Below are 23279 nucleotides of genomic sequence, written 5' to 3' on the forward strand. Positions count from 1 at the left end.
TGCACACCTGGCATTAATCTATGCTCCTAGATTTTAGCTCAGCAGGCTAAAGCCCGGTCTCTAGAGCTGGGTTTAAACCCCAGTCTGCCATCATACCTCTGAGACTGCACCTCTGGTGTCAACCGCTGCTCCTTCCCGGCAAAGCTGTCCACCCCTGGCGAGTCAGGGTTGGTGGAGCCGCTGCTCAGCCGGTCGCTGCTCTCGTATCCCGACTCAGTTCTCTGGATGGTCCAGGTGTCGCTGCGCAACAGGGCTTTGGCCCTGCCCTTGGCCCTACTCCCGCTGCTTCCATCCCCTCCACCGCCCTGGTCGCCGTGCCCACTTGCCCTGCCCTCCGATTCGAGGGAGCTGTGGCTCTCTGTCTCCTGCCGCTGCTCGTCCTCGTAAATTGTCATCAAGCACTTCTGCTGCTTGCACTCTTCCCTCATCCTGAGACGGTCCCGTTCCCGCTCTTTATCCTTTTCCCGCTCTGTTTCCCAGTCCCGGTTGTCCTGTTCGCTGCCATGCGGGATCTCCTGATAGGAGGTTTTAGCGAGCCGGGGGCTACCACCACCACCATAGTGCTGCTGTTGTTGTCGCCGTTCAAGGTCGTTCAAGACACTGTCCACATTCAGAACTTCCCGGATTGGCCTCCAGGAGGGTTTGGCTTTGTTATGGCCCGCTCCCAACCTGCTGCCCTTATCCCACGCGTCCTGGCTGCTGTCGTGTTCTTGGTGACCAGGGGAGGTTTCCTGTCTCCAACTGTGTCCACCAAGGGCACCGGATTGAGAGCGTGGGTCTGGGTCCTGGGAAGCTCTGCTCTGGTGGGAGGATGACAACTTGTCGGCCCGGGCTCCACTGCCGCCTCGCAACCTCTGGTCAGCGTGCTGCCTCAGCCCGCCCTCAGGCGGGGATCTGGCATAGGACATATCTAAACAGGAAGTGACATACAGATGTAGGATCTTAATGTGTGCCAGTTTGCAACAGCAGGACAATAATCCTGCAGCAACATGAAATGTGAATTATTATGTGGATTATAATTAATGGACATTTTTGTAGGGGTTGATACATTAGGGCAGATCAAGTCTGAAATTTCAAAGTGGAAATTACAAACTTTAGAAATTCTAAACCTCAAATACACTACACATTTACATTTTCCTAGATTGCTCGAAAGTTCTCCTGCAACAGGTTGATCAAATTAAGATCCTACATATGTAAGAAACAGCATTTTTCTTTTAGTGTGCCAAGCATGCATATTGTACTTGTGTAGCATCGTAAAATGTATTTAGGCCTACAATCTACGTATAAACTTATTCTAGGTGGTTTTTAAATATATTTCTCAGGATTGGATAAATGTTGAACAATGAATGGCTCGATTGAGAGAAGAAAATCTCCTGCACTTGGTCCAAGGTTTATATCGTAAAAGTTGAAGATATTTGATATAGGATACAATGCCTTCCAACATCGTCCAGATATTCCAAAAGACAATATTACATAATCTTTCTCTGAATATTCTGTTTTAGGTGGAATTTTGGGTCGAAAAATCTGATTGGAGAGGGCACTTTTGGGACAAATGTCACATGGTCTTCTGGGAAACACTGGCAAAATGCAAAGCACATTGTTTAGCTTTATCAGAAAACTTACCTCTGAACTGAAAATGTAAGAATAATAAAGTATGCTAAAATTTAGAAAAGCAGGTCACACAAATAAAAAAAACCTAGGATTAGAACTACACAAAAAAACTGAAGCACTCTAGAACCAATTATTTCCATCTTACATGGTCTATTTGCCCTGAGACAACTTTATCTGTGTAGAACAGATGGTATGCTATTTTCTTGGAGATTGGCCAGTCCTGTAAAACATTTCCTGACTCCATATTGCTACCCTTAGTTTGCCCTTTGGTTTGGGGCCACATCTAAAAAAACAATGCACCAAAACATTATCCAAGTGACCCTTCAGGCAATCTATTGGATGTGCACCGCATCATATCACATTATAGTCAATACTATTTGTGTCTATAAACAGTGTCAAAAATCATCCAACCAATCTTGAGAAGAAAACCCTTGTATCTTAATAATCTACAATCAGGTTAACACAGTCAAGTATACATTGATTTTGGTTGTAGCACTGGTTGGTTGAATAGTTCACTCATCACACACAACATTAAGTTTGTGGTAGTCAATGACAAGTAACTGCCTCTGATTCAATGAATAGTAATTTCAATTTTTGTACAAGTTATTTCTATCTGCCACTGTAAGCTAAAACTGTTTTGACAAAAAGAGTATGGACACAATATACTGGTTCTTACACATGTCATCAGCGCTTGTCATGGTTTTTCAAGGTACCCCTCAAAGTACAGTAAAATGTTACCTTATGAGTATAACAATCACTGTAGTGCACGTTACCTTTGTGTGGATCTGGTTTTCGACGCCCTCTTTCGGCCTCCTTCTTTATCCCCTCTACAACCCTCTGGGAAGTCTCCTTGGAAGGAACCCGGGATTTGTTGGGACTACAAGGTGGGCCTTTCACTATGGATATCAGGATTGGGATAACACATGAGTTACAACACAAGCTCATTTGATTTGATTTATTTTACAATTTAAAAACACAATTCAACCATACGATGTGGATACAATGCATTTAAAATCATATAATATAACACAAAAAATGTTTTATTAGGTTTTGAGTTTTAAAAAAAAATCTTAGTTGTCTTCCTCTGCCAAAATCCAAGTCTGTGTCATGTTCTGTACAGCACCCCGAAGTACAACGTTTTGAAATGGAAAACGAAAATGAGGTTCAATATGTTTCAAAGCATTTTCTACAGTTCTGTGCCTACTGGCCTCAACCCGGATCTTACCTCTTTTGTAGCCTGAGGTGGAGGGTGGAAATAGCATCTGCTTATAGGGCCCCTGGTTGGAGCGGAATGGGCCTGCATTCTCCCGGATGGCATCCAACTTCTTCATCCCTGCTGCAGAAGCAGAACATCAGATAGGCAGTCAGTGAGATGAGGTGAGAGCTAATGGCCACATTCCAGGCTGACAACATTTCAGATGCATGCCAGATCTCAGAACGCTTGGATGGGTGTTTAACATGTCAGCTATCCACATCATATGATATAGCAATTTGATGCTTAACTGCGCAGTGAATGATGTGGCACACAACCATTTGTTGTTGTAATGCAACATCTGCAATGCAGTTGGTCTGGAACGCAAACTATGTGTATGAATGCCTTTGTTCAAGCCCTACACTAACCCAGCTGATTGACTTTCTCAACCATTAGCAGAATAAAGTATGTTAAAGTAGGACTAGAATAAAATCCTGCAGTGGTGGCCAACTGCACAGGAGGAGAGCTGGCCACAGCTGCTGTAAGCTAAAATGCAACATTGGACAATGCATTTAAAAAAACAGTATAACAAAGTTGCACTTTTTCCACAAGTGTTTTCCTTTGGTTGTTTTTCTACGACACATGACATGACCCAGCTCAGTAGTTGGCCTGTCACAAAACTGTGTCTATCCTTGCCAAGGTGTTCTGCCTCACTAAAACAGCAACTGGCATTAGTTTACTCCATTTTTGGTAGCATCTAGCCAGCCCATGTTGCATACCAATTCTCTACCCTGCTGCTTTGTGTGTACGCATTTTCACTTGCCTTCACGGGTTTAAAAGGAGAAGACTGGTGCAAAGAATACGGTGGATGATCCCATGGCTCTGGAGCCACATCAGGCCTTCAAAATGCTTTCTTGTAAGGCCCAGACTAATATCTGATTCCTATTGGAATTAGGCCCTCTGTAAGGGTGTTTAACTGGCGGCAGAGAAGTCAGACGCAGGAGAGAAATAACTGTGTTTCCAACGGCGCATTTTTTTTTTTTTTTAAACCCACCGGAAAACATAATAATAAAAATCAATGGGTAACATAACCCGACGCACACCAGTACAGACGTACACATACACTTACAATAAACAATCACCGGCAAGGAAATGAGGGAAAACAGAGGGTAAAATACACAACATGTAATTGATGGGATTGGAACCAGGTGTGATGGAAGACAAGACAAAAACCAATGGAAAATGAAAAATGGATCAACGATTGTCACACTCTGACCATTATTTGAGTTGTTTGTTTCTATGTTTTGTTTGGTCAGGGTGTGATATGAGTGGGCATTCTATGTTACATGTCTAGTTAGTCTGTTTCTATGTTTTTTGGCCTGATATTGTTCTCAATCAGTGGCAGGTGTTTGTCGTTGTCTCTGATTGGGAACCATACCAGGTTTTTCGTTATCCATTAACTATGCATTCACACCACTCTGCGCGTTGGTCTCCTCCATACGACGATCGTGACAGCGATGGCTAGAAGGTCGGTGACGTCGACCGCCGAACACTGCCCGAACAAGGAGAGGGAACAACTTCGGCGGAAGTCGTGACACCCTCAAAATAATTTTCTTGCTTTTGGAATCAACGCACGTGCACAATTAGGTAAATTATTTCATAAGCTTTTTAGATCATGCTTTTAAATGCACGGGGAGGAGCGTCCACTTTGTGAGTGCACACTTCTGGAGAAAAGTAGAGAATTCGGACACCTAACCAGTGTTACAGCATACCAGCTACTCTTCATCAGTAGTCATCAAATCAAATGTTATTGGTCACATAAACATGTATAGCAGATGTTATTGCGGGAGTAGTGAAATGCATGCGTGACTACAGTATATAGGGCAACCAGTGAGGTTTGATTGTCCCATCACTCCCAAATCATTTTTGCTTTACTTTGTCACAGGTGCAGCAATATGACTGAAAAATTGCAGTCTTTGTTTACTTTACAAAATTAGCCAAATATGGCATGGTAACAGTGTATTTATATTAGATTGGATTTCAACATGAAACATGTATTTATGTAGTCTGTGGCGAGCCCACAATTTACGTTTTCCTGACCAGACAATCTGCAAATCGGGAAAAGGTTATTCTCAGACAAGAGCACTGCTAAGGCAGGTTAACAATGTCTAAAAAAAACTATCAACAGCATTGATAATCTGGCCAATACTGCCCAAAAGCATCCTCACAAATATCTGTCCTTATATAAACCAATAATCCACATCAAACAATAACGCAACACAATTACTTACGCTTATCCACATAACAATACAAATCAAATCCCATTCCAAAAGAGATGACCGGATACAACGCCCAGGCTAAAAGGTCCGTTTCAAAGGGCAGGGCACCATTTCCGAAAGCAAACGCACATTAGAGAATGGGAACAAACGCGGGATGGGAGATCACGGGAGTGGAGATCACGGGAGGGAGTGAAAGCTACCAAGCGCACTTGACCCGGGGAGCAGGGATAGCAGGGAGAGCAGGGATTAGGCAGGGAGGCGGGCGGTAATCTGCATGTCACAGAGGCATCGTCCTCGTATCAAGTTCAACTCTGCACACGACAAGGGAGGACAATCGCAACGCCCATCGCTCCGCCAGGGGAGTGCTTTTAAAAACAATGCCAGGCGCCATCACATTAAAAGGATGTTTTTTTCTCGATGACAGTGTTCGTTGTGTACTGTAGGCCTCTGTATTACGCATGTAGTGGAAGCAGAATAGTACATATTCTCTTTCCACAGCTACAATATTTGAGGGAAAATGTATTGTGGGTGTTGGATGTGTGATCTAGATAGAACCTTGTGTATGGGCAAGGCCATTTAGGAAAGACACTGAGCTAGCCACAGGACAATTGTGAAACAAAGTCTTACAATGCCTTATGATCACATCAAATGCCTTAAGTAAAGTTTTACCAACATTTTTGCACCAGGTTAGTTAAGTGAATGTTTAACGACCCTTCACCTACCACGCCCCACACCTCCCATAAAGGTCTGCTACACTGGAAACTTACATTTTGTCTGAACGTGAGACACTCATTAATTTCAATATAACCTAGAACCTACAAAACTTTGCATAAAATGATGCTCTAGTTCTATTTTCAAGAATTTGAAGTGCGGCACAAGGCCAAAAACTCTTTATAAAGTGGCTCACACTCTGCTCACGATGGGAAAAGTAACGAGTCCAGTGTAGCAGCTAAAAACCAACTGTTTTTGTGACGACTCATTGTGACACACATGTAAACCAACCGTTAAGGTTTCGTCTTACCTGGCACTTCCCCGTTGGCGTGGGCTTTGAAGCGGGGACACATAATCGTTTGTCTTGGCGCATCCTCGCTGGAGACTGGGGTCCCCTCCAGGTTAGTGTAGAACAGGAGCAGTGGCTGGAAATGTCCCCGGATGCATTTAGAGGCCACGTCTTTCCACTTGGATCCGATCTAAGAAGAACACAAAAATAACGTAAAAGTGAAAAGAATGTTTTAATGTGAGACTAAACGCTAGCAACTAGTATGTTGACGTTGTTATTTTCTTCTTTAATGTGAAGTACAGAGAATTTGCTGCGCATTTCTACGTGTGGTGATTCCAGATGAAACATGGTCTAGTGTCGTGTTTTTGATGGTGAGGCATAGACCTTGCATAACTGTCAGCTTAACGATGGATAGTTCAAGTAACATGTTAAAATGGCTTCCGTCTTTTGTGAACCTCTCCATTTTGCTTTCATGTTTCATCATTACAATTTGGCAGAGCTCTTGGGAGAGCATTGAGTTGATTGCTGAGCTTTTAAAATGTTTTGTTTTTATTTAACAAGGCATGTCAGTTAAGAACAAATCTTATTGCACCGCCCTATGGGACTCCCGATCACGGCCGGTCGTGATACAGCCCGAGATTGAACCCGGGTCTGTAGTGACGACTCTAGCGCTGCGATACAGTGCGCCACTCAGGAGCCAAAGGATAGATCAAAGGATAGCCCAGCTGTTAAAAGGAAAGCATTGCTTTTACGGCTCCTGTCAAAAGAGTAATATTGAGTAATAATAACCTACTTTCTTTTATTCATTAAACACAGATTATGTTTACCGGTCGGCAATGTTAAAGGAACATTAAACTCAGATGTTTTTGGACCTCAAATGTAGTCTAACAACAAGATGAATCCACGTCCCACGCCTTGGATTGTGGCAATCTGTATGCCAACACCAAATTAATGGAAAAGATAAGCACCGAATAAGATCTGGATATGATTTGGTCCTTAATGTTCCGATTCATTTGATGTGGCTGGATCTACTGAATTGATGGCCTGGGACTTATCTCCACATAAGAACACTTTTGAGGTGGTTTTCAAAGTTTTGACAAGAATTCTGCAACATCTGCACAAATAGATCATCTATGAGATATTAGAAGCATTTTTCTCAATTCATTTGAAACAGACACCAACACGTTCATTTGAACACTCACCTCTTTCACGGTGGCGTCATCAAAAAATATCCATTTTGAGGACTTGCTGTGATAAGCGAACGCAGAGTAATGTTTGCTGGAGAAACAAATCATTCCCACGAGATGTAACTCACTCCTTTTGGCGTTCTCATCAGTGACCCGGTTGAACAGCTGAAATATGACATACATGAAAGATGGCATACCGATGATCAATTAGGATAGGACTCTTCAACCAACATTGACATTTGCTTAATACTCAAGCAACGCTAATACGTATGCCAGATCTCACAAGACCTTGATAGGATTTAGCCAGACTGGAATGTGAACATAATCATTGGACAATCATGTTGTCTCTTTGAGTGTGAGCCATTTCCCATTTGAAATGTGTGTTCATAATCTTGTTCTTTGATCATACTTCATAATATGTGGCCCTAAATAACTATGCATTTAAATGGTAGTTACAAAGGCAGGTACAGTGTAATTACAATTACATATTGCTGCATACTACTAACAATTGTTATACCTGATTGTGGCAAGGATTTACGAATAATATCAAGGTCACATTTTACAATAAGTGTCCTTAATATATACAGTATGTATTTACATGGTACTTACATAGGCAGGTGCAGTCAGTGTAATTACACCTAAAGTTCCACTATACATGTAATTACACAGTAATAACTGTAGTAACATTGTAGTGCTGTCAGCTTTTTCATATTTTGTAATATCTCACATACATGCAAACGTTTGATTTAGAGTTTTTTGTTTTCTTTCATGATAAGATCTTTTAAGTTTTTAAGTCTTTTAAGATTTTTAAGTTGTTTTCCTCAAAATGGAGGCGTAGCTACTTTATTTTAGCGGTTAAAAGGGGAAACAGGAAATCTTACAGATGAAACTGTATATACTGTATCATGTATACTGAAGATTTGCCTCTGGGGTGCGTTTAAAACCAAAAGGGTCCACTGAAATGGGATAAAAAAAAACTGTGCAGAAATGACATAAAATGGACACCCACGTAAGAGTAAAACATATTCTAAAATGAAGGACTGTGTGGTTGAATGTGATTGGGGTGCTGTGTGATTCAGTTGGTAGATCATGGCACTTGCAATGCCTGGGGTTTGTGGGTATCGATTGGCAATGGGGCCACCCATACAAAAATGTGTGCTGCATGACTAAGTTGCTTTGGATAATAGTCTGCTAAATGATATATATATATATATATATATATATATATATATATATATATATATATATAGTTAGTATTATTGTTGTTATCTTACTCTGTATTATTATTAAAATAAATGGATTAATATTACATAATCATGTATATGAACCATACAGTCAACCCTCAAGCCAAATTTGAGGTAAACAATTAGCGACTAAACTTCCATTGTGCATCTTTAACTCTTACCCCCGAGAGGTTGAGATGTGGACCCAGTGACCTCACCACGTCCTCTGTAAGGTCAGACTGCTCTGCGTCCCACACAAAGCCAATGGTGACGATCTCTGGGCGGTTCATGAGAACCCGACGGATCTTGATGCTCTGGCCACAGTTGCTCTGCAAAGACGATGAGAAACGATCATCCAGGAGAGATAATTAAAAGCAGAAATCTACATATAAATCTATGTATTTTATTCCAGAAACCTTGTGAACTTTGCCATAAAACATGTTGCAACATATAGGAATCATACATTATAATATATACAGAACTATAGTAGTCCTTTATAATAACTCCACGGAATAAAGCATTTATAATGTTTAGTAAATAGTTTATTAATTTATTAATGATTACTCCCACATTTGTAAATGTTAGTAACCTAGTGAGTCATACATTTATGAACAACTTCTAAAGTATTTAATAATGATGTATAAGATTCTTTAATATAAGTCCTCATAAACCATCTACTAATCATTAGTTAAGTATTTTTTTGCAGCCTCATCTAAAGTGTGGGCTATATATACTTTATAAATGTTTTGAGTGACCAGTGTAATTTATCACAGGATATGCTATTGGTAGATATTCCAACGGTAACTCCTTAAGGTATCAAAATGGCCGATAGAATAGATCAATGGTTAAACAATAAGCACACAACACAGAGGATCCTTAAGAAATATATTGATTTTTTTTCTTCGAAAACACTCAAACTGTTGTAATACTGTGATGTGTATCTTCATACAAAGTCTATGCTGAGAAAAATAAGGAAAATGCTAATATATGCACATACAGTGCCTTTGGAAAGTATTCACTGCCCTTGACTTTTTCCACAATTTGTTACGTTACAGCCTTATTCTAAAATTGATTAAATATATTTAAAAAATCCTCAGCAATATAGACACAATACCTCATAATGACAAAGCGAGAACACGTTTAGAATTGTTTGTAAATGTTTTAAAAATAAAAAACAGAAATACCTTATTTACATAAGTATTCAGACCCTTCGCCATGAGATTCAAATTGAGCTCAGGTGCATCCTGTTTCCATTGATCATCCTTGAGATGTTTCTACAACTTAATTGGAGTCCACCTGTGGTAAACTCAATTGATTGGACATGATTTTGAAAGGCACACACCTGTCTGTATAAGGTCCCACAGTTGACAGTGCATGTCCGAGCACGACAAAACGTGGAGTGCCAGGAAACAGCCCTTAGCCGTGGTACATTGGCCATACATCACAAACCCCCTGAGGTGTGCCTTATTGCTATAATAAACCCGTTACTAATGTAATTAGAGCAGTAAAAATACATGTTTTGTCATACCCATGGTATACAGTCTGATATACCATGTCAGCCAATCACCACTCAGGGCTCGAACCACCCAGTTTATAATGATTAATAAACTATTTACTCATCCTTTATAATTATTATTTACACGTTGTTAGTTATTCTTAATGTTGTTAATATGAAAAATGTAATACAACTTTCATTACATAAAATACAAAATAGCTTTAATATCTATCTTTAATAATCCAGCGTGATAAGATTTTTTGATCCAGGAACAGTAGAAAGGGTTAATGGAACAAAGCACTTGCACCAGGGCTGACGCACATTGAAGTGGTAGACCGGTGCTAGCCAATCGAGATGAGAGAGCAACAGTGGATAAGCCTTAACTGCTATTTATATCCCTAACACTAGTCTGGCTGACTCTCCTTCAGGCCTGTTCCATCATAAAGTCACAAAGCAGAATGCAGTGAGTAGAAATCAGCTCGATGCGGGTTTGAATTAAATACTGTCTGGATCTGCATTCACTTGCTTTGGGATACTGCAGGTACAGTAACTATAATATATTGTTCTGATGGTCATACGTTAATGTTCAGTTCAATAAAACAGTATTGTAGTATTTACAGAGTAACATTTATGTGAAGATGTGTCCTATTGTTAATCAATCACAGAATGTTTTTGATACTGATAGAATAGCTGGTAGAATCCATTCATCGCTAGATCCTTTCTGTATTCAGAAGATGGACAGTGATTTATAAACAAATAACATCATGAACATTGCTACAGTTATGGACTTTCACAGTTCAAAAAGCACAATCTCCGTCCACTACATAATTGACTAACAGAGTGATTTGATTGGACAAGGAGTTCTATTTTGGTCAAAGATTACATAAAAAATCCATTGGAGTCATGTACTGCTAGAAGCTGGGATGACGGCACATTGCACTCACATTGTTCAGCACCAACTTTCTGGCTGCATTAGATAACAGCATGGCCACATGTCTATCAAAACCAAATACATCACATTGGATATTAGACATCAAACTGTGGTTCATAATGAAAATGAGCAACATACCGGACAGTTACGTAGGTCATCGATGGTGTTTGCCGCCTGCAGCAATTCCCCGAACATGTCCGACCGAATCCTGTCGTTCTGCCCCAAGACGCGGTCCACCTGTTGGCTGGGACACAGAGGGGCCGGGATATGAGGGGTGTCCTTCTGCACTGTAAATCACATAAGCCTTATCCAAACCTAACAGAAAGTGTATGTTGTGATCGCTTAGCAGGCTAGCACGGTCACACTTTACAGCACAGTTACAGTAAAGTTATTACACTGTACTGACACACTGTACTTACCCACAAGTTATACAGTTATAATCGCATTGTAGCGTAAAGTCTTACCTACCCCTAGCACATTATGCAGTTGTGGGACGACCAACTAGAGCAGTAGGTCTATCTACAACTAGCTGTGCGTACACACCTGGTACAAGGCATTCACATAGGTTATTGCCTTATAGTTATCATAGAATGATGCCTATGCACTGTAATATAAAATGTTGCTAAGTCAAATCAAATGTTTATTTTGAAGACCCCCTCATGGACACACAGTAGAGGGAGTGTAGATTTTCATGGATAACAAAGGAAATCCTTCCACCTCACAGAACTTGAGGTACGAACAAATGTCATTTTCCGGAGAAAGTATAAAAGATCAGTGAAGAATCCAGCTACGAACTAGTCCGTTTGTCACAACTTGGGAAGCTCATGGGAGACGGTGTGGCCACATTACCATAACGCTGTTTATATAATAGCCTCAGATATGAGGTTTACATCTAATTGTTGTATGAGATGAATGAGTGAATATTATACTGTTTGTATAATTGTGTAATATGATTGTGGACTGTTTAATGAAGAAAAATACAATTCCCTTTTGATTTGAACTAAATCAGAGGCCCGCCCCGTAGCCCAGTTAGGGTCAGACATCCTGGGACAGACCCTTTTCTGCCATTCCGAATAAAACCCAACTTTGAGAAATGATCAGCAGACCGAGCTTACCTCAATTACGAGATGGCTAAAGGTTGCAGACCATGTTTTTCTCCATTAGGAAGAGGACAAAGGTTGTAGACCATTGCTGAATCTTTGAACCATACCACGTGGTTAAACTCTTAAGACTATTAATACCGACCGAATGAGAACAAGTCTTTGATATTAATTACTAGTCTGCAGCTAGAAATTCGGTATCATTGAACGCGAAGAACGACAACCGCCGAAACATCCATTCTATAACGAATGTCACTCTGAACAATCCCCTCTAACCACAACCGAGAGAGGGAGAGAGACGGACTATTCTACAAAAGACACAAACTTTTCACCAGCGGTCAAGACGACACACTGAGAGTAAATATATATATTGATTGCAGTTGTTCCCGAATGAGTGAGCGTTCATGTGTAAACGATTAGCATTTCAATAATTATGACTCTGTAGTGACTTCTTAGTCAACCCCCACTTCCCCTTTGGTCTAACAAGCCGCCATGCCAGTTTAGCCCACTAGGGCACATCTTCCTATCATTACATTTACCTTGTTTGTTTGTTTGTTTATGCATTTCACATAGAAACAGACTAACTAGACATGCAACATAGAATGCTCTCTCATATCACACCCTGACCAAACAAAACATAGAAACAAACAACTCAAATAATGGTCAGAGTGTGACACCGATTTCAAATAGGCTTTACAGCGAAAGCACCACAAATGATTATGTTAGGTCACCAAGCCAAAGAAACTCTGCCATTTTTCCAGCCAAAGAGAGGAGTCACAAAAAGCACAAATAGAGATAAAATGAATCACTAACCTTTGATGATCGTCATCAGATGACACTCATAGGACTTCATGTTACACAATACATGTATGTTTTGTTTGATAAAGTTCATATGTATATAAAACAATCTGAGTTTACATTGGCGCGTTACGTTCACTAGTTCCAAAAACATCCAGTGATTTTGCATAGCCACATCGATTGAACAGAAATACTCATCATAAATGTAGATGATAGTACAAGGTATACACATGGAATTATAGATATACCTCTCCTTAATGCAACCGATGTCTTTACGGAAAAAGCAAACCATGCAAAAATCTGAGACGGCGCTCAGAAAATAAATACAATTTTCCGCCATGTTGGAGTTAACAGAAACCAGAAATCACATTATAAATATTCCCTTACCTTTGATGATCTTCATCAGAATGCACTCCCAGGAATCCTAGTTCCACAATAAATGCTTGATTTGTTCGATAATGTCCATTATTTATGTCCAAGTAGCTACTTTTGTTAGCGCGTTAGGTACACATATCCAAACGCTCGCGCAGGTCCCGTATAACTTCGGACAAAAACTTCAAAAAGTTATATTACAGGTCAAATAAACACTTCAAACTAAGTATAGAATCAATTTTTAGGGTGTTGTTATCATAAATCTTCAATAAAGTTCCAACCGGAGAATTCCTTTGTGCCTAGAGAAGCAATGGAACGCAGGTCGATATCATATGGAATGCGCATGACCAGGAAATGGCTCTCTGCCAGTAACCTGACTCATTCAGCTCTTATTCAAGCCCACAACACAGTAGAAGCCCCATTCAAGTTTCTAAAGACGGGTGACATCTAGTGGAAGACCTAGGAAGTGCAACTTCATCCATATCCCACTGTGAGTTCAATAGGGCCTGGGTTGAAAATCAACCAACCTCAGATTTCTCACTTGCTGTTTTGATTTCTTCTCAGGTTTTTGCCTGCCATATGAGTTCTGTTATACTCACAGACATCATTCAAACAGTTTTAGAAACTTCAGAGTGTTTTCTATCCAATACTAATAATGATATGCATATATTAGCAACTGAGACTGAGGAGCAGGCCGTTTACTCTGGGCACCTTTCATCCAAGCTACTGCCCCTGCAGCCATAAGAAGTTAAATCCACTTCAATCAGCGTAGATGAAGGGGAGGGGGGGACAGGTTAAGTAATGATTTTTAAGCCATGAGGAAATTGAGACATGAATTGTGTATGTGTGCCATTCAGATGGAGAATGGGCAAGACAAAATATTTAAGTGCCTTTGAACGAGGTATGGTAGTAGTTGCCAGGCACATCTGTTTGAGTGTGTCAAGAACTGAAATGCTGCTGGGTTTTCCACACTCAACAGTGTCCCGTCTGTATCAAGAATGGTCCACCACCCAAAGGATATCCATGCAACTTGACACAATTGTGGGATGCATTGGAGTCAACATGGGCCAGCATCCCTGTGGACCGCTTTCGACACCTTGTTGTCCATGCCCTGACAAATTGAGGCTGTCGATGTGCATGGGGTATGAGGTCATTTAAGTAGATGCACTATATATACAAAAGTATGTGAACACCTCTTCAAATTACTGGATTCGGCTATTTCAGCCACACCTGTTGCTGACAGGCGTAGAAAGTCGAGCACACTGCCATGCAATCTCCATAGACAAACATTGTCAGTACTGGTCTTACTGAAGAGCTTAGTGACTTTCAACATGGTACCGTCATAGGATGTCACCTTTCCAGCAAGTCACTTAGTCAAATTTCTGCCCTGCTAGAGCTGCCCCGTTCAACTGTAGGTGCTGCTATTGTGAAGTGGAAAAGTCTAGGAGCAACAACGGCTCAGCCGCAGTGTTAGGTCACACAAGCTCACAGAACGGGACCGCCGATTACTGAAGCACATAGCTACCAAGTTCCAAACTGCCTCTGGAAGCAACGGATGCTCAAGAACTGTTCGCCGGGAGCTTCATGAAATGGGTTCCCATGGCCGAGCAGCCTAAGATCACTATGCGCAATGTCAAGTGTCGGCTGGAATGGTGTATATGTCACACCCTGACCATAGTTTGCTTTGTATGTTTCTATGTTTTGTTTGGTCAGGGTGTGATCTGAGTGGGCATTCTATGTTGTGTGTCTAGTTTGTCTGTTTCTGTGTTTGGCCTGATATGGTTCTCAATCAGTGTTAGTCATTGTCTCTGATTGGGAACCATATTTAGGTAGCCTGTTTGGTGTTGGGTTTTGTGGGTGATTGTCTCCTGTGTCAGTGTTTGTGCCACACGGGACTGTTTCGGGTTTACACGTTTGTTGTTTTTGTAGTTTATGCATGTATAGTTTTCTTATTAAAAACAAACATGAATTTCAACCACGCTGCATTTTGGTCCTCCTCTCCTTCGACGGAGGAATCCCGTTACAGTATAGCTCGCCACCATTGGACTCTGGAGCATTGGAAATGTGTTCCCTGGAGCAATGCTTCACCATCTGGCATTCCAAATGACAAATTTGGGTTTGGCGGATGCCAGGAGAACGCTACCTGCCCCAATGCACTGTGTCAATTGTAAAGTTTGGTGGAGAAGGAATAATGGTTGTGGATGTTTTTCATGGTTCGGGCTGGGCCCCTTATTTCATACAATGACATTCTAGACCTGGCCTGGGCAATTATTTTCCATGGAGGGCCACATTAGAATATATCATTGCAGACCAGAATAATTTTACAGAATTATACATCATGTATATATATATGACTGTGTTGACAGATATATCTACTGTAAATCACGTCCAGATATGCTACTTATTTAACTTATTTAACTTTAATAAATAATAATAATAATAATAAACCATAAATAAATCACATACATGCTCCTTTTGGTAGGTATTTTCATTATTAAACATGCAATGAACTACACGGAGGGAAAAGTACACTGTGCATTCAGCACCACGGATAGAACTCTTGTTAACGGGTTGCACAATAACACAAGAGAGAGAGAGCGAGAGAGCTCAACATTACATTTAAATTACTCAATCAGTGTGAGGAGTGAAGAGTGAAGTCCCTGATGGGCATTGACTAGACGTCGCAATGCGCAGAATTGCTGAGAGGTGAGAGTCAGTAAGAGATGATCTGTCCCTTGACATCACATCAAATCGTTATTAGTCACATGCGCCGAATACAACAGGTGTAGACCTTACAGTGAAATGCTTACTTATGAACCCCTAACCAACAATGCAGTTAAAAAATATGGATAAGAATAAGAAATAAAAGTAACAAATAATTAAAGAGCAGTGGTAAAATAACAATAGCGAGACTATATACAGAGGGTACCGGTACAGAGTCAATATGCGGGGGTACCGGTTAGTTGAGGTAATATGTACATGTAGACAGAGTTATTAAAGTGACTATGAACACGTAATAACAACCGAGAGAGGCAGTGGTGTAAAAGAGAGAGGGGCCGGGGGGTTGCAACGCAAATAGTCTGGGCAGCCATTTCATTAGGTGTTCAGGAGTCTTATGGTTTGGGGGTAGAAGCTGTTTAGAAGCCTCTTGGACCTAGACTTGGCGCTCCGGTACCACTTGCCGTGCAGTAGCAGAGAGAACAGTCTATGACTAGCGTGGCTGGAGTCTTTGACAATTTTTACGCTGAGCTGTAGTCAATGAATAGCATTCTCACATAGGTGTTCCTTTTGTCCAGGTGGGAAAGGGCAGTGTGGAGTGCAATTGAGATTGCATCATCTGTGAATCTGTTGGGGTGGTATGCAAATTAGAGTGAGTCTAGGGTTTCTGGGATAATGGTGTTGATGTGAGACATGACCAACCTTTCAAAGCACTTCATGGCTACAGACGTGAGTGCTACGGGTTGGTAGTCATTTAGGCAGGTTACCTTAGTGTTCTTGGACACAGGCACTATGGTGATCTGCTTGGTATTACAGACTCGGACAGGGAGAGGTTGAAAATGTCAGTGAAGACACTTGCTAGTTGATCAGTGCATGCTCACATTACACGTCCTGGTAATCTGTCCGTTGACCTGTTTATAGGTCTTACTCACATCGACTGCGGAGAGCGTCATCACACAGTCTTCCGGAACAGCTGGTGCTCTCATGCACATTTCAGTGTTATTTGCCTCGAAGCAAGCATAGAAGTAGTTTAGCTCTTCTGGTAGGCTCATGTCACTGGGCAGCTCTCGGCTGTGCTTCACTTTGTAGTCAGTTAGGGCTTTCAAGCCCTGCCACAACCGACGAGCGTCAGAGCCAGTGTAGTACAATTCGATCTTGGTCCTGTATTGACGCTTTGCCTGTATGATGGTTCATCGGAGGGCATAGCGGTATTTCTTATAAGCTTCCAGGTTAGAGTCCCGCTCCTTGAAAGCGGAAGCTCTAGCCTTTAGCTCAGTGCGGATGTTGCCTGTAAACCATGGCTTCTGGTTGGGGTATGTATGTACGGTCACTGTGGGGATGGTGTCATCGTTGCACTTATTGATGAAGCCAATGACTTATGTGGTGTACTCCTCAATGCCATCGGAGGAAATCCATTAACATATTCCAGTCTGTGCTAGCAACACAGTCCTGTAGCTTAGCATCTGCTTCATCTGACCACTTTTTTATTGATCTAGTCACTGGTGCTTCCTGCTTTAATTTTTGCTTGTAAGCAGGAATCAGGAGGATAGAATTATGGTAAGATTTGCCAAATGGAAGGTGAGGGAGAGCTTTGTATGCATCTCTGTGTGTGGAGTAAAGGTGGTCTAGAGTTTTTTTTCCTCTGGTTGCACATTTAACATGCTGATAGAAATTTGGTAAAACTGATTTAAGTTTCCCTGCATTAAAGTCCCCGGCCACTAGGAGTGCCACCTCTGGGTGAGCGTTTTCTTATTTTCTTATACAGCTCATTCAATGGTGGCTTAGTGCCAGCTTCTGACTGTGGTGGTTTGTAAACAGCTACAAAAAATACAGATAAACTCTCTAGGTAGATAGTGTGGTCTACAGCTTATCATGAGATACTCTACCTCGAGCAACAGCTCGATACTTCCTTAGATATTGTGCACCGGCTGTTATTTACAAAAATACATAGTCCGCCGCACCCTTGTCTAACCAGATGCCGCTGTTCTATCCTGCCGATGTGGCGTATAACCAGCCTGCTGTATGTTGATAGGGTCGTCGTTCAGCCACGACTCCGTGAAGCATAAGGTATTACAGTTTTGACTTGTTATACTTCATCACTAAAAATGTCTGTACACATACATAGGTTGATCCAAACAGTACATACATCTTCTGAGCATGACTCCTAATCTTTGGAGTTTTGTTTTCATCGAGATATGCATATAACCTCGTCAGTCACATTGTTTTGAATAGTTCTCTAATCACTGCATCAGCCTGAAAATTGATAAGCTCAAGTTGCATGTCAGTGGGAGTGTTATCCACATTGGAAATGAAAGGAGAGGAAACCAACTGCATGTCACTTTCCAACACTTCGAAATCCTCAAAACGACAAGATAACTCACTGTTCAAAGCACGCAGTAGCGATGTATTCTTCTCCCGCTGGTCATCTGATAGGGAACAGACTAGTAGTGTCGGAAGGTGGGTGAGATTGTTGGCTTCTATTTGGCGGGTTGGGAGGACTAATTTTCGCTTGAAGGCTTTGATACATCTGATGTGAAAAAAAGGGCCTTCGCTTGTAGTTTGGAATTCAGTTTGTTCATGACGGCCACGATGTCCACGGTGAAGGCAAAATCAGCCAACCATTTTTATCTTGCAGTTGAGGGATATCCACATATTTTTCTGCTAAATGACTTAAATGTAAATGTAAAATTTTCCTTTCATTTGCAAAAACTTCAGGTCCCACACCCTTTAAGCACCTTCCCCAAACTCAGCCATCTCAGGTTTGTGTTGTAGGGGAGATCTGCATGATCCGACTGTCTCTTCCAACAGTGACAAGAACTGCCTGTGGTTTTAACGATTTTGCTCTTCTGAAGTTTAGTGACTGTATCCACCTTAGTGACTGTATCCACAACATGGCTCATTTTCAGAACACATTTACAGAGCACCTCCTGATGAATAATGCAATACAGGAAAATAATTTTCTGATCTGGGTTCAGCTTAGCTACTTGATCTTGTATCCTTTTCAAAATGCCAATGTTTTTCCCTGTCAAGTTTGGGCACCCATCAGTGGTCACACTGGAAAACTTTTCAGAACTCAGTCCCGGCTTTGCCACACTTATTAACCTCCTCCAAAAAATCTTCCCCTGTGTTTGTGCTCTTCATTGACTGCACTGAAGCAAGCTCCTCTGTAATTTAAAAGTCTGGGGTTATGCCTCATAAGAATATCAACTGCTCTCATCCACGGCAAAGGAGAAATAGGTGCCAATTCATACCCCTGCAACTGTTGTTCCATATTCTTTGTGATGTCCTCAACACGCCATATCGTCTTGACAGAGAAACATTTTCAAACAGCTCTTTCTTGTCGGGGCAAAGTATTGCTGCAGAGTCAATTAAACATTATTTAATAAATTCACCCTAGGCTAAATGGCTTGCTATGCTTAGAAATTTTGTGAGACGGTACATACTGAAGCTAGTTCAATTACGTTGTTTGCTGAATGCAGTTTTGTGAAATCCTTGCTGCTTTTGCAACTGAGAAAGCAACTCTTTCGATGCACTTGCCCTCTGCTCAGAAGACATATTCCTATATTTCTCTGCATGCTTCGTCTGGAAGTGTCAGAACAAATTGTGGTCTTTCAAGACAGCGATGCTCTCTTTGCACACTAAGCACACAGCTTTCCCTTGATACCTCAATAAAGAAATATTTTGATGTCGACTCTTGCTGGAGGTGTTCATTCATTGTCTACTTTCCTTTTTTTTAATCTTTGAAAAACACATTTTGGGCAATTTATAGCTAGCTACTATTTGTAACTGTGACGTGTGTGTCAGAATGTTAGTCACTGTCTGTCCTCGTGCAGTTGTTAATTATACGAGCCTTCAAAATAAATGTCCCACAAGCGGTGGGAGTTAAATCATTAAACAAAGGTGGGTATTCATTTGGGCTTTTAATTTGAATAACAAATACGTTTTTCAAAGCTTTACTATCGCAAATTCTTTATGTGATCTGAGCATTATTCCACGGGCCATATTGAATCAGGTCGCGGGCCCGGGCCGGCCTTTGCCCTGTTCTAGATGATTCTGTGCTTCCAATTTTGTGGCAAAGGGAAAGCCCTTTCCTGTTTCAGCATTTCAATACTCCAGTACATGCAGTACATGCAGGCAAGAGCGTAGGTAAAATGTATTCAATAGGATTGGTTGCTGGGAAAGTTTAACCGAAAACTATTTTTGCATTCGTTTCCAAATATATTTTTAAATCATTTGTCATATAGTTTTGCTCTCGCTTTAAAATGATACGTTATAGGGTTTTGCTTTTGATGTCTTATTTTTCTTTACAATTCTATACATTTTGCTTTCAATTGTTTGGTTTTTGATTTCAACATTCATTGTTTCACCCGTTCTCGAAAATGTAATGTTTACATTCTCAACTTTATTTTTCATGTTCACGATTTATTTTATTTTGAATTCAATACATATGGCGTGAAATTGACCCCATACACAACCCTCCCCCTCTCATCTTACCCGAAGCTGCCGTCCGATCTTGACGATGCATGGAAAAGCCAGCAAGGTTTATATTATCCAAGTTCTTGTTCAGTCATGACTTCAACAAACATAGGATATTACAGTTCTTCAGGTTCCGTTGATAGGAGAGTCTCGAACGGAGCTCGTCCAGTTTGTTCTCTAGTGATTGTACGTTCGCCAACAAAACATTGGACAATCGCCTCTTTCGAGTCCCGGGGATCAGGGCCTGGTCTGGGGTAACATAACGTCCAGAAATGCCGACTCGTTGAAGTAGAAATCTTCATCTAAATTGAGGTTAGTGATGGCTGTTCTGATGTCCAGAAGCTGTTTTCGGTCACAGGAAATGATGGTGGAAATAAGTTAAGATCAGCGTAAAAAAACACAATATCAGGAGCCCGTAAGACGGCAGCTATCCACTTCAGCGCCATCTCACCAGAAAATCCCCTTTTGGCTTAGAACAAAGATTTAGTTCTGTTTGTCAAGTTTCTTAGAGGAAGTACTTACCATAGGGCTGTGGTGGAGACATAATGCACTAGCTCTGTGAAAGGAAGGGGGTCCGAGGAGGCGCCACAACTACGACATACAAACTGCAGGGGGAGAAAATCAAAGTTGCATTTCAAATTAAAATAACAGAATAACTAACAGAAAGTTGAAATTGGAAATCCGATGATATGTGTATAGGCCTTATCAGATTGGCTTTCGGGTCAAATATATTTTGGCAAAATCGAATTTATGCTGTATGTATGCTTTTATTTATGCATGTATATGTCTTTCTTAGGTGGCGCAAGAATTCCCCTACGGGGACAGGAAAGATCTATTGAATTGACTTGGTTTTACAATCTTTTTGTTGTTAGTATGTCACTATTGGGTAACACTTTACTTAGGGCATAAAAGATTTAGATGCACTATTGTAAAGTGGCTGTTCCACTGGATGTCATAAGGTGAATGCACCAATTTGTAAGTCGCTCTGGATAAGAGCGTCTGCTAAATGACTTAAATGTAAATGTAAATGTTGTTACAAGCATGTATAAGTCCTTAGAAATGCTTTAGAAATGAACTTATAAAATGGTACGTCTTTTTATATGGAAATGTATCAAATGGCTGAACATGGCTGTTTCATTATAAGATGATAACACATTATAAACACTTCATAGATACTGATGGCTTATAATGCATTATGAACGTATCATGATGCATTATACCTGTATCCCTTAAGTAGAGTGTTATACCCACTAGTCTATATGTCTCTCTTTTTCCCTCTTTCTAATCAACAGTGGATGAAATAAATCACATTACCTGTTCATAAAGTATCATGGCAAACTTCTGGTGGGTAATGCAGGACTTGGATGTGCAGGTCTCATTTGCCGTGTCAGAAACTATGTGCAGGTGAATCCTCTCCAGAATGTTCTCCTTGTGCACCAAGAATGAAACAAAGTGAGGTCAGACATCTGAAGTCACTGTTTTCCATGACATCTTTAGCATCTGTAGCCCAAACTATCCTGATACACATATCTGTGAGTCGAAACATAACAGTGTACACTGAGTGTACAAAACGTTAAGAACACCTTTCTAATATTGAGTTGCACTTGTAGTCCACGCCTCCAATTTGTCGGAGCATGGACTATAAGGTGTCGAAAGCATTCCACAGATGTGATGGTCCATGTTGACTCCAATGCTTCCACAGTTGTGTCAAGTTGGCTGGATGTCCTTTGGGTGGTGGACCATTCTTGATACACACAGCAAAGTGTTGAGCATGAAAAACCCAGCAGCGTTGCACTCAAACCGGTGTGCCTGGCACCTACTACCATACCCCGTTGAAAGGCACTTTAATCTTTTGTCTTTGTCATTCACCCTCTGAATGGCACACATCTGTCTATAATAAAGCACAGCTCTGCCATCTTAACAACACTATCAACAAGGCAGGTCCTACAGGCCCTAGTTTTGTCACACCTGGACTACTGTTCAGTCGTATGGTCAGGTGCCACAAAGAGGGACTTTGGCTCAGAACAGGGCAGCACGGCTGGCCCTTAAATGTACACGGTGAGCTAACATTAATGATATGCATGTCAATCTCTCCTGGCTCAAAGTGGGGGAAAGATTGACTTCATCACTACTTATTTTTGTAAGAGGTGTTGACAAGCTGAATGCACCGAGTTGTTTAAACTACTAGCACAAAGCTCGGACACCGATGCATATCCCACGAGAAGTCTCTTCACAATTCCAGAACAGATTGGGAGGTGCACAGTACTACATAAAGCCATGACTACATGGAACTCTATTCCACATCAGGTAACTGATGCAAGCAGTAGAATCTAATTTTTAAAACACATAAAAGAAAACATTTTATGGAACAGCGGGTAGTGTGAAGAGACACACATATACAGACAAACGTATATGCACACAGGCACGAGCACACACACGCCACACACGTACATTGTAATATTGTTGTATGCGTTATATATACCCCTTTGCAGCAGCTAATGGGGTTCCCTAACAAATACAAATACATACACAATCCATGTCTCAATTGTCTCAAGGTTTAAAAATCCTTCTTTAACCTGTCTCCTCCCCTTTATCTACACTGATTGAAGTGGTGACATCAATAAGGGATCATAGCTTTCACCTGGATTCACCTGGTCCGTCTATGTCATGGAAAGACAAAATCAAATGCTCAAAATTATAAACAGATTTTTACAGCACATGAGAAATGTAGTCTTGTCTTACCCTGGCGTCTTCCTTACTTCCATTTTGGTTGAATAGGGTTATTATGGTCTTCAGCTACTGTAAGATGGTACCATTGGACAGCGCTAGGAGAATCCCCAAATACCTCAGTTGAAGGTATAACCTCGTGTGTGCTAAGCAGAAAATACCATCTGACC

General features: G+C 41.1%; 1 protein-coding gene across 1 annotated transcript in view; it reads right to left on the bottom strand.

The window, feature by feature from the left end:
- Nucleotides 1–23279, bottom strand: part of LOC115145806 (inactive ubiquitin carboxyl-terminal hydrolase 53-like) — a 50293-nt gene that overhangs the window by 16729 nt on the left and 10285 nt on the right. The window contains exons 6-14 of the mRNA XM_029687350.2: nucleotides 21697–21810; nucleotides 20905–20987; nucleotides 11057–11162; nucleotides 8675–8821; nucleotides 7285–7434; nucleotides 6104–6272; nucleotides 2837–2947; nucleotides 2385–2507; nucleotides 97–910 (exon numbers count right to left, since the gene is read on the bottom strand). Of these exons, the coding sequence (XP_029543210.2) occupies nucleotides 97–910; nucleotides 2385–2507; nucleotides 2837–2947; nucleotides 6104–6272; nucleotides 7285–7434; nucleotides 8675–8821; nucleotides 11057–11162; nucleotides 20905–20987; nucleotides 21697–21810 (1817 nt within the window). The remainder of the gene's footprint in view (nucleotides 1–96; nucleotides 911–2384; nucleotides 2508–2836; nucleotides 2948–6103; nucleotides 6273–7284; nucleotides 7435–8674; nucleotides 8822–11056; nucleotides 11163–20904; nucleotides 20988–21696; nucleotides 21811–23279) is intronic.

Source organism: Oncorhynchus nerka, linkage group LG18 (assembly GCF_034236695.1).
Source record: "Oncorhynchus nerka isolate Pitt River linkage group LG18, Oner_Uvic_2.0, whole genome shotgun sequence".
In the NCBI taxonomy this organism is placed as follows: Eukaryota; Metazoa; Chordata; class Actinopteri; order Salmoniformes; family Salmonidae; genus Oncorhynchus; species Oncorhynchus nerka.